At 40.9% G+C, this 12,799-nt stretch overlaps 1 protein-coding gene across 3 annotated transcripts in view; it reads left to right on the forward strand.

Moving 5' to 3' along the window:
* The window catches only part of SLC12A2 (solute carrier family 12 member 2), a 187,819-nt gene that overhangs the window by 69,795 nt on the left and 105,225 nt on the right, over positions 1–12,799 (forward strand). For all 3 annotated transcript variants that reach the window (XM_073625029.1, XM_073625049.1, XM_073625039.1), the window contains 2 exons: positions 4,496–4,571; positions 6,865–6,960. In XM_073625029.1, coding sequence (XP_073481130.1) covers positions 4,496–4,571; positions 6,865–6,960 — 172 coding nt within the window. The remainder of the gene's footprint in view (positions 1–4,495; positions 4,572–6,864; positions 6,961–12,799) is intronic.

Here is a 12,799-nt window from a genome sequence, read left to right on the forward strand (position 1 = left end):
AGCTATTCCTCAGTGGATTTGCTAGTGAGATCACTATTTTTGTGTTGAAAGATCCATGTGCAGTTCAAGTTTCAGACAGATAACCTCACATTCTCATCAAGCACACTTTGATAAGATTCAGACTTTATGGCTGCAAGCTCTTCAGGCCATGAAGCGGCAGAGCAACTGACCATAACATCTGTCCACAACAGTGTTCACGAAGGCCTAGTCCTCACCTAAATGTTCAATGGCAAACTGTAGGCTTGTTCTAATGTGTTTTTTGGACAGCAAAGGCTTTTTCCTGGCACAAGTCCTATGTGAGTTAACTTGGTACAATCTCTTTCTAATTGTAGATACAGCCACTTTGACACACTGTTGCAAAAGTTACTTGCAGATCCCACAAGTACATTTTGGGGCTCTTAAAGACTTCTTTTAACAGTCAGCTCATGGGCTGAATTTGCTGGGCCAGCTAGTCCCGGGTGAATTAACAGTGTGAAATGTACATCACTTGTACATTATTATCTTTACAGCGGAGTAATTGATTTCAAATAATTTGGCTCTTATTAAAGTGGTTCTAAAAGCTCAAGTGGTTCTAAAGGCTCAAGGCATTCTATGCATGAAGGTAAAAAAACCTCCTGTGTGCAGCAGCCCCCCCCAATACTTATCTCAGCCCTATCATGATACAGTGATGTGCACGAGAGCCTCGGCTCTCCAGGGACTCTCCTTCCTCATTGGCTGAGTCAGCCAGCAGGAGCTATTTGCTCCCGCTGTTGTCAATCACAGCCAGTGAGCAAATGAGAAGAGAGGGGGTTGTGGCCGAGCCGCGAGTCTGCGTCTGAAAGGACATGCAGAACAGTGGCTCCGGAGCGAGCCTACTTTGGTGCCCCCACAGCAAGCTTTTTGGTCTGGGGGCAATTGGCAGGAGGGATGGGCCAGGAGGACCCGAGAAGAGGAGGATTGGGGCTGTTCTGTGCAAAACCACTGCACAGAGCAGGTAAGTATAAAATTGTTATTTTAAAAAAAGAAGAAAAAAAAAACTTGCCTTTTAATATCACTTTAGCTCTATTGCCAGACATATAGGAATCCACAACCTTCTTTCAGAGGGACTTGGAGAGCTCTTTTGATCTTAGCATGATGACACCACACCTATCAATAACAAAGAGAACACAAGACCCTAGATATCTGAAGAGTTAAATAAGAAAGGTTCCTCTTGTATTCTCTGATTGTGAGAATAAATACACCATAATATTTTATGTATCGGTTGTTCAAGCACATCAACTTTATATGTTGGCACTGCTTAAATAAAGATCTAATATTTGCGGGTTTTAATATGTTAAAAAAAAAAAAAAATTGCCATTAGGTGTACTTAACTTTTTCATATGACTGTACAACCGTGGCCATAAGTTTTGAGAATGAAACCAATATTAAGTTTCACAAAGTCTGCTGCCTTCGTTTTTATGATGGCAATTTGCATATACTCCAGAATGTTAAGAATGTTCAGATGAATTGCAATTAGTTACAAAGTCCCTCTTTGCCATGAAAATGAACCTTAATCCCATAAAAAAACATTTCCACTGCATTTGTAAAGAGGGCGTTGAGGTGCCCAACAAAGTCCAGCAAGCATCAGGCCTGTCTCCTACAGTTGATTCAGCTGTGGGATCGGGGCACCACCAGTGCAGAGCTTGCTCAGGAATGGCAGCAGGCAGGTGTGAGTGCATGTGCACGCAGAGTGAGGCGAAGACTTTGAGTATGTCCTGGTGTCAAGAAGGGCAGCAAAGAAGCCACTTCTCTCCTGGAAAAACATCAGGGACAGACTGATATTCTTCAAAAGGTACAGGGAGATTAAAAGGTGAGCGCTACCATCAGTCCTGTTTCATGCCAATAGTAAAGCCTCCTAAGACCATTTATATGTCGGGTTGCTTCTCAGCCAAGGGAGTGGGCTCACTTACAATTTTGCCTAAGAACACAGCCATGAATAAAGGATGGTACAAAAACCTCCTCCGAGAGCAACTTCACCCAACCATCCAAGAACAGTTTGGTGATGAACAATGCCTTTTCCAGCATAACGGAGCACCTTGCCATAAGGCAAAAGTGATTACTAAGCGGCTTGGGAGACTCCCCAGACCTTAAAGAGGTTGTAACCCCCCCCCCTCCCCAAAAAAACAAAAAAAAACCTGTAAGACAAAGGCATAATGAGCTAATATGCATCACATACTAGCTCATTTTAAAATACCTTAGAACGAAACCTTCTCAGCTACGCCCTCACACCGCTGAGATGGCTGATATCTTCCCTGGTGTTTCTTCTGGGTTTCGCGGGCTCCGACACTGTCATTGGCTGAAGGCGCAATGCCGCCGGTCACAGGGCCCTGAAGAAATGGCACGGGCGGCCGTTCCTTCAGATCGCATGCACCAGTGATGTAATCGGCACAATATACAGTAAATATCTCCTAAACGATGCAAGTTTAGAAGATATTTACAGTGCCTACAGGTGAGCCTTATAGGCTTATTTATAGGTACAAACAGACAAGGGGAGTTTACTTCCTCTTTAATCCCATTGAGAAGTTGTGGTCGGTTCTCAAGAGGTGGGTGAACAAAAAACCCCCCACAAAGTCTGACAAACTCCAAGCATTGATTATGCACGAATGGGCTGCCATCAGTCAGGATGTGGCCCAGAAGTTGATTGATGCCAGGGCGAATTTCAGAGGTCTTGAATAGAAGGGTCAACACTGCAAATATTGATTCTTTGCATAAACTTAATGTAATTGTCAATAAAGGCCTTTGACACTTATGAAATGCTTGTAATTATACTTCAGTATACCATAGTAACATCTGACAAAAAGATCTAAAACCACTGAAGCATAAATTTTTGTGAAAATTATTATTTGTGTCATTCTTAAAACTTTTGGCCGCGGCTGTATATAAACATGCTCATGTCTGCTCTATTAAAGTGAAAATTCACTTAAAAAAAGAAAAGTACCACTTATCCTCCTTTTCCCCCTCCTCTATCACTAGTCATTAGTTGAAGCTTCTTTTTCTTCTTCTTCTTCTTCTTGGATCCCTAGGCTGGAGAGTACCGGTACTTATTTATTAAAAGTCAGCAGCTACAGTTTTTGTAGCTGCTCAATTTAAATTTTTCTAAACACAACTGGAGATCTTCTATAAAGTGGAATTCCAAGCATCACCTAACTAATCTTAAAAATGCTCCTCTCCCCCTCATAACACCTATTCTGACCAACCTGTATAAGAAAGATCTGTATATTTACCTATTTTCAGGCCGCTCTGGTCTCGTCACTGTGTTAGCCAGCACGGTTGCAGGGGAGAGAGCGCTCTGATAATGGCTAGTAAAGCTTGGAGTGGTGACGTCATCCATAGATTTACTATGGCCCATGTATTGTTGGTGCTCCCTCCTCACTCTTGAAGTTATGCTGGCTGCAACGGGAAGGCGGATCATGTGACTGGAGCGGCATGAAAATAAGGAAGTATACAGATCTCTTACACAAGTTAATCAGAATAGATGTTGGGGAGATAAGTTCACCTTTTATACAACCCCCCAAAAATAAATGCACATCGTTTTGCGTAAAAAATAAATAAATAAAAGTGAATTTATTATCTGTCTTACACTGGAGCCTGTAAAGCATTTCAGCAGATCACGTGTGCAATGCCAGAATCCTGCAGACTTGCAGTGCACGGTCTGCCAGTACCTCCGATATGGGCAGGCAGTTACTGAGTTGCAGGAAGAATCGGTGAACTACGAGGACACTCACCAGCGCCCCTGCAGTTCATTGAGAACTATAAGTCTTCGGCTGTGGTGGCTGATGGTAGTTGTAGTTCATTCATGCACTGACCTGTAAGTGAATGATATGGCCCTGTTGGCGGAGCCCCACATGGCCACACTGTTTTTAAATTATGACAATATGTGCGGGGAGAGGATCCCCTGTCACTGTCATGGGGCTGGGGGAGAGGATGCAGGAACTGAAACATGTGACATGTTTCACCCTAAAGACGAGTGGCACAAGTAATGTTCCACAGGTGAACTTAGCCTTTAGGTAGGTAGTACCTGGAATTCCACTTTAAATCTAAACAGGTAACTTCTGGTATGTGTGCTCAATTTCCAGCTGATTGCATTTGCAGGTTCTTAATTGCAGTGCCTGGTCTTTTCACACTTTTGGTCTCATATCTAAAAGAAGAATTCTTTGTTGCTATTAGCTACTGAATTCCATCTGTGTTTATCCTAGGGCAGTTTAGAAAGTCATATTTGAGTGGTTGCAATGAACTGTACTGGTTTCGTCTTTTGGATACTGAAGTACATATGGGTTGTTCTGAGTCATTAAATTCTTGTTAAAAACTCATCTGTCACTATGATCTTACACACAGAACTCACTTTTAGTTTAACATTTAAGACTTCACTAAGCTTTAGTTATATCTATGATGGCCATGTTACTTTTTCAAATATTAGCACTTTCTATAGCATGGGACACACCTTTTACTTTCTGTGTTTTATGCGCTCTGTTTGTAGGTACGATGCATGCTGAATATATGGGGCGTGATGTTGTTCATCCGGTTGTCGTGGATTGTTGGGCAAGCTGGAATTGGTAGGTCCTTTTTCTTTATGGTTTTATTTTTTTGAAGCCTATTTTTGTGTTTTATTATACAAAAGATTCTTCCTTCCTATAGCCTCACTTCCTCAGTGAAAAAACTAAACCTCCAAAAAAAAAAAACTGATTGGCCTAAATGTAGCCTTAGGTTACCTAAGCCAGCCAAATGTATAACCCACTTCTGAAATTCCAGACATCCCTGAGTAATATAAAAGTAATTTTTGCTGTGTTGCCAAAAAGGGGGCTTTGGTGTATTTCTTGCAAATAGAAGAAAAGCTTTGCTTTATGTATGACAGATACTTTGTTCACATGCTAGCTGGATCTGCTTTTCTTCTTTGCAGAAAGAGGATTTGTGATACAAAAGAAATATAACCAGCATTGCCTTTTTAAAAAAAATGCTTTTTCTTTAACTTTTAAATAAAATCCAAACAAGTAATGCTAAGCAACACACACACACATCTTTGGGTTTGCATCCACTAGGACTACGTTTACACCTATGAGTTCCATTGGCTCAGAATTACAGAAGTAAGTGCAGGCATAACTCACAATACTGCATTTAAAATGTATGTAAAGTCAGAAGGTTTTTTTTTATCTTAATACATTCTATGCATTAAGATAAAAAAAAAAACTGTGTGCAGCAGATCTCCTCAGTCTCCCTAATACTTGCCTGAGCCCCATGTCTCTCCAGCGATGTCCACGAGTGCCTCGGACGTCCGGGACGCTCCTCCTGATTGACTGAGACACAGCTGCGGCGCCATTGACTCCTGCTGCTGTCAATCGGTCACTTAGCCAATCAGAAGAGAGAGGGGGCTGGGCAGAACCGGGGCTCCTTGTCTGAATGGACACACGGAGTTGTGGCTCGGGTGCCCCCATAGCAAGCTGCTTGCTGTTGGAGCACTCAACAGGAGGGGGGGGGGGGAGCCGAAGAGGAGGATCTGAGCTGCCCTGTGCTAATCCAGTGCACAGAGCAGGTAAATATAGACATGTTTTTGTAGTTTTTAGAGAAAAAAAAATGAGACTTTACAATCGCTTTAAGTCTACACCAGAATGTTACTTGATCACTTTAAGTCTATACCAGAAGGTTACTTGATCTCTTCTGGTGCCTTTAGATCAAATTTAAATTTGATGAGGAAGTTGTTAAAGATGTGCTCTGCAAATACATTCACAGCAAAGAATAAAGTGGTTCTAAAGTCTGAAGATCTTCTCAATTCACTTCCTGGTCTCACAGGAGACTCAAGCAGCAGTGGTAACCATAGACTTCTGCTGGTGTTAGTCAAATCCTGTGAGGCCGGAGTGGGGAGGTGTGGCCAAGCCGCGTTTTGTGTGTGTGTGTATGTGTGTGTGTGTGTCTATGTGTCTATGGACATACACAGCCTGGCTCGGGAGCATGCTCATACAGGGTCCCCCATAGCACACAGCTTGCTATGGGGCACCCACAGGAAGAAGATGCGGATAGCACTGGCAGGAGAACACTAATAAACAATAGGTAAGGAAACGCTCTGTGCAATATCATTGCACAGAACAGTTAAATGTAAACCTCCTTTTTGTTTTAATTTAAAAAGAATAGCTTTAGTATCGCTTGAAATTTCTGTAGTGAGTGACCCATAGCAAGTGTGCCCAGATGAGTTTTGCAGGACAGGTTGTCTGCCAGTATGCCTAAACCATTATGTTGTATTTAATTCAGATTGCTGTGTGTCTTATTGTAGATAGTTTTTTGATGAGTTTCATTTGGCCTATGAAGTTTATATCCCACATCTGTGAAAATATTTTTGTTGAGGTGCACTGGGTACTATGCATCAGAATGGGAGTCACGTGTTGCCTACTAATGCTCTCTTGGGATCAGTGGAGAATTTAGGGGGATTGAGGATATAACGACGTGTTCTTCTTTGATCAGAATGCAGTCTGAATGTCGCAGACACATCACACCTACGCAACTGGATTTTCTGTGGAATTGTTTATAAAGCTTGTGATGCCTGATATTTATTCAGTTTTGTAACATTGCTGAGGCAGGCATACAAAGTTATCCGTTTTGTCCTCCTAAATTGGCTTGGTTTGGAAATCTTCTATGGCATTGGTAACAAGAAGACGGCAATGTGTAAGAACAACCTCTCCCACAACATTCACTGTCTTATCGCTAATATGTTGAGTTGGGATAAGCCCCCAGAATTTGTATTGCATTAGATCTTTATTATAGACCATTTTCCAGTCCATTTCATGGTGGGAATTTCCAGGCAGTACATGCGTTGCCTTGTTTCTTTAACTTTCTCTTTTTAACTTTATTCTTTCACAGGTTTAAGTATTGTAGTCATTGCAATGGCCACTGTGGTGACAACTATTACCGGATTGTCTACTTCAGCCATCGCTACAAACGGGTTTGTGAGAGGAGGTAAATATAATGCATGAACTTGAAATATCTCAGTTTTCAAAATGGTTGTTTGATCTGTACTGTTTGCTTAATTGCTTCAGCTGATAAGTAGCATCGATGTTCTTGATGTAATTTTTTTTTTTTTTTTTTTCATACAACCAAACAACATTTTCCTGTAATAGGTGGTTTTGATCCACAGGATGTGTTTTATTATGTTTATGTTGTCTGTGTGTGAGTAACTCAGATGGCTGTAGTTATTACATGTCAAGCTTTTCAGGTCTATAAAACGGCTATGCCCCCTGAGTCGAGACTAATAGGTGTTTCCCAGATTTTTCTGAGAATGGAAAGTAGAAAACAAATCTTTTTGGTGTTCAATAGCAATTACAAAAGCATATAGGATGACCACCAGACACTTTTTTTTTTTTTTTTTTTTTTTTGTCTTTTTTGTACCCTTTTATTGTATGGAAAGCCAACCTAAGGGGTTGTTCACATTGATGGGCAGTAAGCACCTATGTAGTATTTGCTCTTGCCCGTTCTCTCTTAGGGGTAAGTGTAGCTAGAGCTATCTGTAGAGTCCTGCAGGCAGTGCATTGTTTATCCATTAATACGGCTCTGCAGTGTAAAATAACAGTTATTTTATGTTTTGGAGGACGCCTCAAAAGTCCCATTCAGTTCAGTGGACATGAAACAACTAGGCTAGTTCTGTGACACACAAAGCCTTCGATGCACAAATTCATATTTCCACTAAATACTTTTTATGGGAGAATATTTTAATAAAAAAATTGAAAGGACCTGGAACCCTAAAACCCTAAAGAGCATACTTGCTTCTTCCCAAAAAAAGAAAGTTGAATACCAGTAAATACCCATTAATTTTAGATGCTAAACAGAATACCCAATAGTGTCACTGAATAAAAACAATATGTAAGGTGACCCTTGTTCTTTAACAAAAAAGCGTGAACTACGTGTATCATCACAGGGTGATACTGTGAATACACAAGTAACAGTGTGCCAACCTCCCGATATTGTTTAGAAGAAATTAGAGTAGAAACATGGACTTTATAGGCACACATGTATATTAGATAGAAAATGTAAAGTTTTTAGTAGGATAAGTCCCCAAGGACTCTCTTAGCACCTCTAATATATATATATATATATATATATATATATATATATATATATATATATATATATATATATATTATTAAAAAATGTATATACATGTAACAAACACAAAGGTTTGTAGCACGTAGAATTATATAAATCCAACCAATTACTCCACTGTAATCGGTGAAAAATACCTAAGGGCCTTTGGGCTTCATGTACTAGAATTATTCTGTAAGGTTCACTGCCTAGTACACATGAGAAAAATCAGACAAAAAATATCGCTTTCGAAGCAATTGTCTGATAATCTGATCATTAGTACACAGCTCTCAAGAGCCCATCATGACAGTTCATGCAAAATTATCTGAAGGGACAAACATGATCATTTTTCTTGTACAGTATCAGAATGGACTATTTTCTTTTAATCCGTACAGTATTTGTGAATTTAAATAGAGTGACCAAGACCACTCATGCTCAGAAATGAAATAATATATTACATTACAATACATACATCAGCGCGGAAAGTTGTATTCTGTCTTACAAGAATTTTCATAGCTCTAGTAACCTTTTCCTTTTTTTTAATATGAGACTAGCATGTGCAATGATCCACCATAACATTATGACCACCCACCTAATATTGAGTATGACCCCCTTTTGCGAAAACATCCCTGACCCATTGAGGCATGGACACCAAAGTAACATTCATATGAATGGCAGGACCCAAGGTTTCCCAGCAGAACATTGTCCAAAGCATCATACTGCCTCTGTCGACTTTCCTTCTTATACCGCATCCCGGTGCCATCTCTTCCCCAGGTAAGTGATGCACACGCACCCGGCCATTTACATGATGTAACAGAAAACGTGATTCATCTGACCAGGCCACCTTCATTCATTGCTCCGTAGTCCATTTATGATGTTCATGTGACCATTGGAGAAGCTTTTGGCTGTGGACATGGGTCACCATGGGCTTCACAGCCCCCATACACAACAAACTGCGATGCCCAATTTCTTTTTTCTGCTTTCACCACATCAACTTCATGGAGAACATGTTCACTTTGCTGCCTAATATATCCCACCGATTTTCAGATACCATTGTAATGAGATACTCCCTTTACCTGTCATTGGTCATAATGTTATGGCTGATCTGTGTAAAAAAATTAAAAAAAGGACGATCATTCGTCCAATATATTAATTGTGTGTACCAGGCTTTAAAGAACACTCTAATAATTTAAAGCCAAATTTATGTAAAATGATACCTCTAGCTACTAGGATAAAAACTGCATGCATAATATAATAAAGAACAAAATGGCTACAACAATACATCCATTTTTAGGAAACCTCACTTAACCTATTATTGCGTTAAAGATAAACTGAACTCTGGAAGTTGTGCAGGAAAAAATAGCAGAGGACAAATCACTAGTCATCAGCATTTCCTATGGTCTCCCTGAGCGGATCCTTCCCAATTACTGGCTTACAATGCCTTGTTCTGCGTAGTCTCTCTGTGTGCAAGCAGCTATCTTGGTAGAGGTAGGGAATTTGCTTTCTCAAGTCCAGTACCTTGAGCACCAAATCTCACTTCAGAGGCATATAGAAGAACCTAGGCACAGTTGCATACCAGAATGCTCTGCTATTTCAATGCATGAATTCAATTAAAAGTACATTTTCAGAGTATTGCTTAGGCACACTTACATTTCTCAGTTTCCTTTTAACATTGCAAATCTTCAGTTTTTAAGTTCAATACCCCTTTGCGCGATGTTTCAATAAAATGAAGTTTTTTTGCCATTTTGATCTTGATGTTACTGTGCAGGATTGTTTGTTATCCTATTAGCTATGGGTTTCGCTTTAAGTTGTAGTTTAGGTAGTGAACCTTAAAAGAAAAACACATTCTAGTATTGAAGTCATTGACCAGTTGATATTTCTAGTCCCTGTTCAGCACTTTTCCACCCTTGTGTACTTTTCAGTGCTCTCTGATGTTTTGGAGCTTGTCCTGCTGGAGCCAGGCAAGGCTCATACATTATATATTCACATCTTAAGAATAGCTTTCCTCAGCAGCATTTAAAACTTCCGGCATATTGAAAATCACTTAGCCGAAAGCAAGCAGTATGCATTGCATCCCTCCTCGTTCTGGTTGAAACCTATTAATCTAAAAGAAATACATTTTATGTTTGTTTGTCTTTCCCCTGTCAATCTTTTTTTTTTTTCTTAAAGTAATACATTTTAATGTTTTTTTTTTTTTTTTAATGTCTCGATAGGACCACATATATAAACAGGAGACATTCTATAGATAGTGGGGTTTATTAAAGTATTAAAAAAATAAATAAATGCACATTTTTTTGCAGGTAAAGAAATATGCATTTATTATGTTTTGTTGCAGTAGCCTGGAAAGCATTGCACCAGGGATCAGCAGATCACTGATGACATGCAAGTCTCCTGCAGACCTGTCACTGTATCGGCTTACACGTACATTCCATACAGGTAAACCCATACTCCCTGACGGGAACATTCAATGGACTACCATGGTGCTCCACTGCGCTGTGGTAGTTCATTGAGAACTATAAACCAACAGCCACTAAGGATGTCAAGGCTTGTAGTTCACAGAGCTGTTTGTCTGAATGACGTGGCTGTGTGGGCGGAGCCCTGTACGGCTGCACTGTTTTGAAGCAGTGACAGCCAGTACAAGGAACTTCTCCCCCATACTGCTGCCACAGGGATGGGGGCAGCAGGCGGCGGCTGCAGCACTGGGAACATGTTGCATGTTCCACCCGATTTTAGGGTGGAACATGCAACATGTTCCCAAAGGTGAGCTTATCCTTTAAATCAGTAGACCTAGACAGTGGTGCAGTGTAGACGAGGTACAGCTTGGGGAAGGTCTTCTATAGGTTTTCTGTTGATTCACCTGAATCATGAGACATTGTGGCATCTCAGACATGCCTCTTACCAGATCAAATTTGGAGGCTTAGCTACTCAAAGCTTTCAGAATTTAGCCCAAATCTGAACAAATCCACCAGGAAATATTCTGCAGCCCAAAATACTCTAAATTTCGAAGTTGCATGTTCTGTATAAAATGGGTTATTCTGGACCTAGTAAATACCACACAGAGGACTTGTCTATGCATAGTGCGATGACCTCCGTTTTCCTCACTGGATCAATGCAAGTCACTGCTAGGGCACAAAGAAACAAACAATTGTTTTCTATGTGGCCCATTCACACTGCAAAGCAGACAGGAGGTGTGGCCAAGAGCTAAACTGGGGTAAAATGCAGACATGCAGCATTTTACTGCAGCGCACTTGAAGGCACTGTATGTCACTGCAGCGCATTGCACCATACTGCTGTACTGAGACATGAGTGGGTTTTTACTTTGTGATGGTTCAAATAACAATTAAAACATGAAAGAATAGTAAACAGTTTGGTGCACTAAAACAAACACTGCACTGCAGTCTCACTGTCCCTGAACCGACAGCAACCAACATGCTAAGGCTAGGTCAACACTAGTCTGCACAGTAAAATGCAGCATTTTATCATGCAGGACAGATTCCATTTAACAGGACAGGTTCCATTCAGAATAGGCCTCGTCATGGTCGACCAAAGAAGTTGAGCGCACGTGCTCAGCGTGATATCCAGAGGTTGTCTTTGAGAAATAAACATATGAGTGCTGCCAGCATTGCTGCAGAGGTTGAAGGGGTGGGCGGTCAGCCTGTCAGTGCTCAGACCATACGCCGCACACTGCTTCAAATTGGTCTGCGTGGCTGCCATCCCAGAAGGAAACCTCTGCTAAAGATGATGCACAAGAAAGCCCACAAACAGTTTGCTGAAGACAAGCAGACTAAGGACATGGTGGTGGAATGCACTTAAAATGACTAGTTGCGCACATTTTGCCGTGGGTAAAAACGAGTGGCAAATGCTGCAAAACGCACAGTAAAAAACACGCAACCCACAAAACGCCGGGGAGCGGGGCGGAGTCCTACATTCGACATCTATGGACGCCGAATGCTGGACTCGGGAGCGTGTCCGCAAGGTAACCCCCTGGGAGAGCACTTCTCCTAGGGGGTTATCTGATAAGAGGAGGAGCCACGAGAGCCACTGGGGGGGGGGACCCCAGAAGTTGAGGATCGGGGCCACTCTGTGCAAAACAAACTACACAGTGGAGGTATGTATGATATGTTTGTTATTTAAAAAAAAAAAAAAAAAAAATCGAAGCTTTAAGCCTAATACTGTTTGTATTCCTAACTTGGCACTAATTAGGATCAACTGTGCATTTCATGGGAGAATTTATATTAGATTCCGTATTACAGCATATGATTTATTAAATCATTGCAGGAGCCAGTTATTAAATGCATAGTGAAAGGGAAAAACTGCAGTAAAACTGCTTTCTAACTATTCATTTGAAATTCGCAGTGTTGTTCGCAAGTTTTGTGCTCATAAAAGAGAAGTAGATTATACTGCAAATAGCGTGTGAAAGTGCTTTCGTTTTCTGTATGGTTGCAGCTGACTACAAACCAGGGACAGTGTTGTGCTTTTGTGTGTTTCCATCATTGCCTGTCCTTTCACCTTCCGGTTTTGTTAGGACCAGTAGTGTTGCTGATAATTGTATTCCATACAAAGGCCACCCAGGGCTGGGTTATCATGTATTATCAGAAGCATGCTGAACATTCTGCTTCTTTCACTGGCAGCCGGTGTTTTTCACATTGTTTACAAACATATTATAGTGACCTTGTGTGTAAAATCTGCTACCAACCAGCAAGTACAAGTTCAACTTTTA

Source organism: Aquarana catesbeiana, linkage group LG01 (genome assembly GCF_042186555.1).
Source record: "Aquarana catesbeiana isolate 2022-GZ linkage group LG01, ASM4218655v1, whole genome shotgun sequence".
NCBI classification, from domain to species: Eukaryota; Metazoa; Chordata; class Amphibia; order Anura; family Ranidae; genus Aquarana; species Aquarana catesbeiana.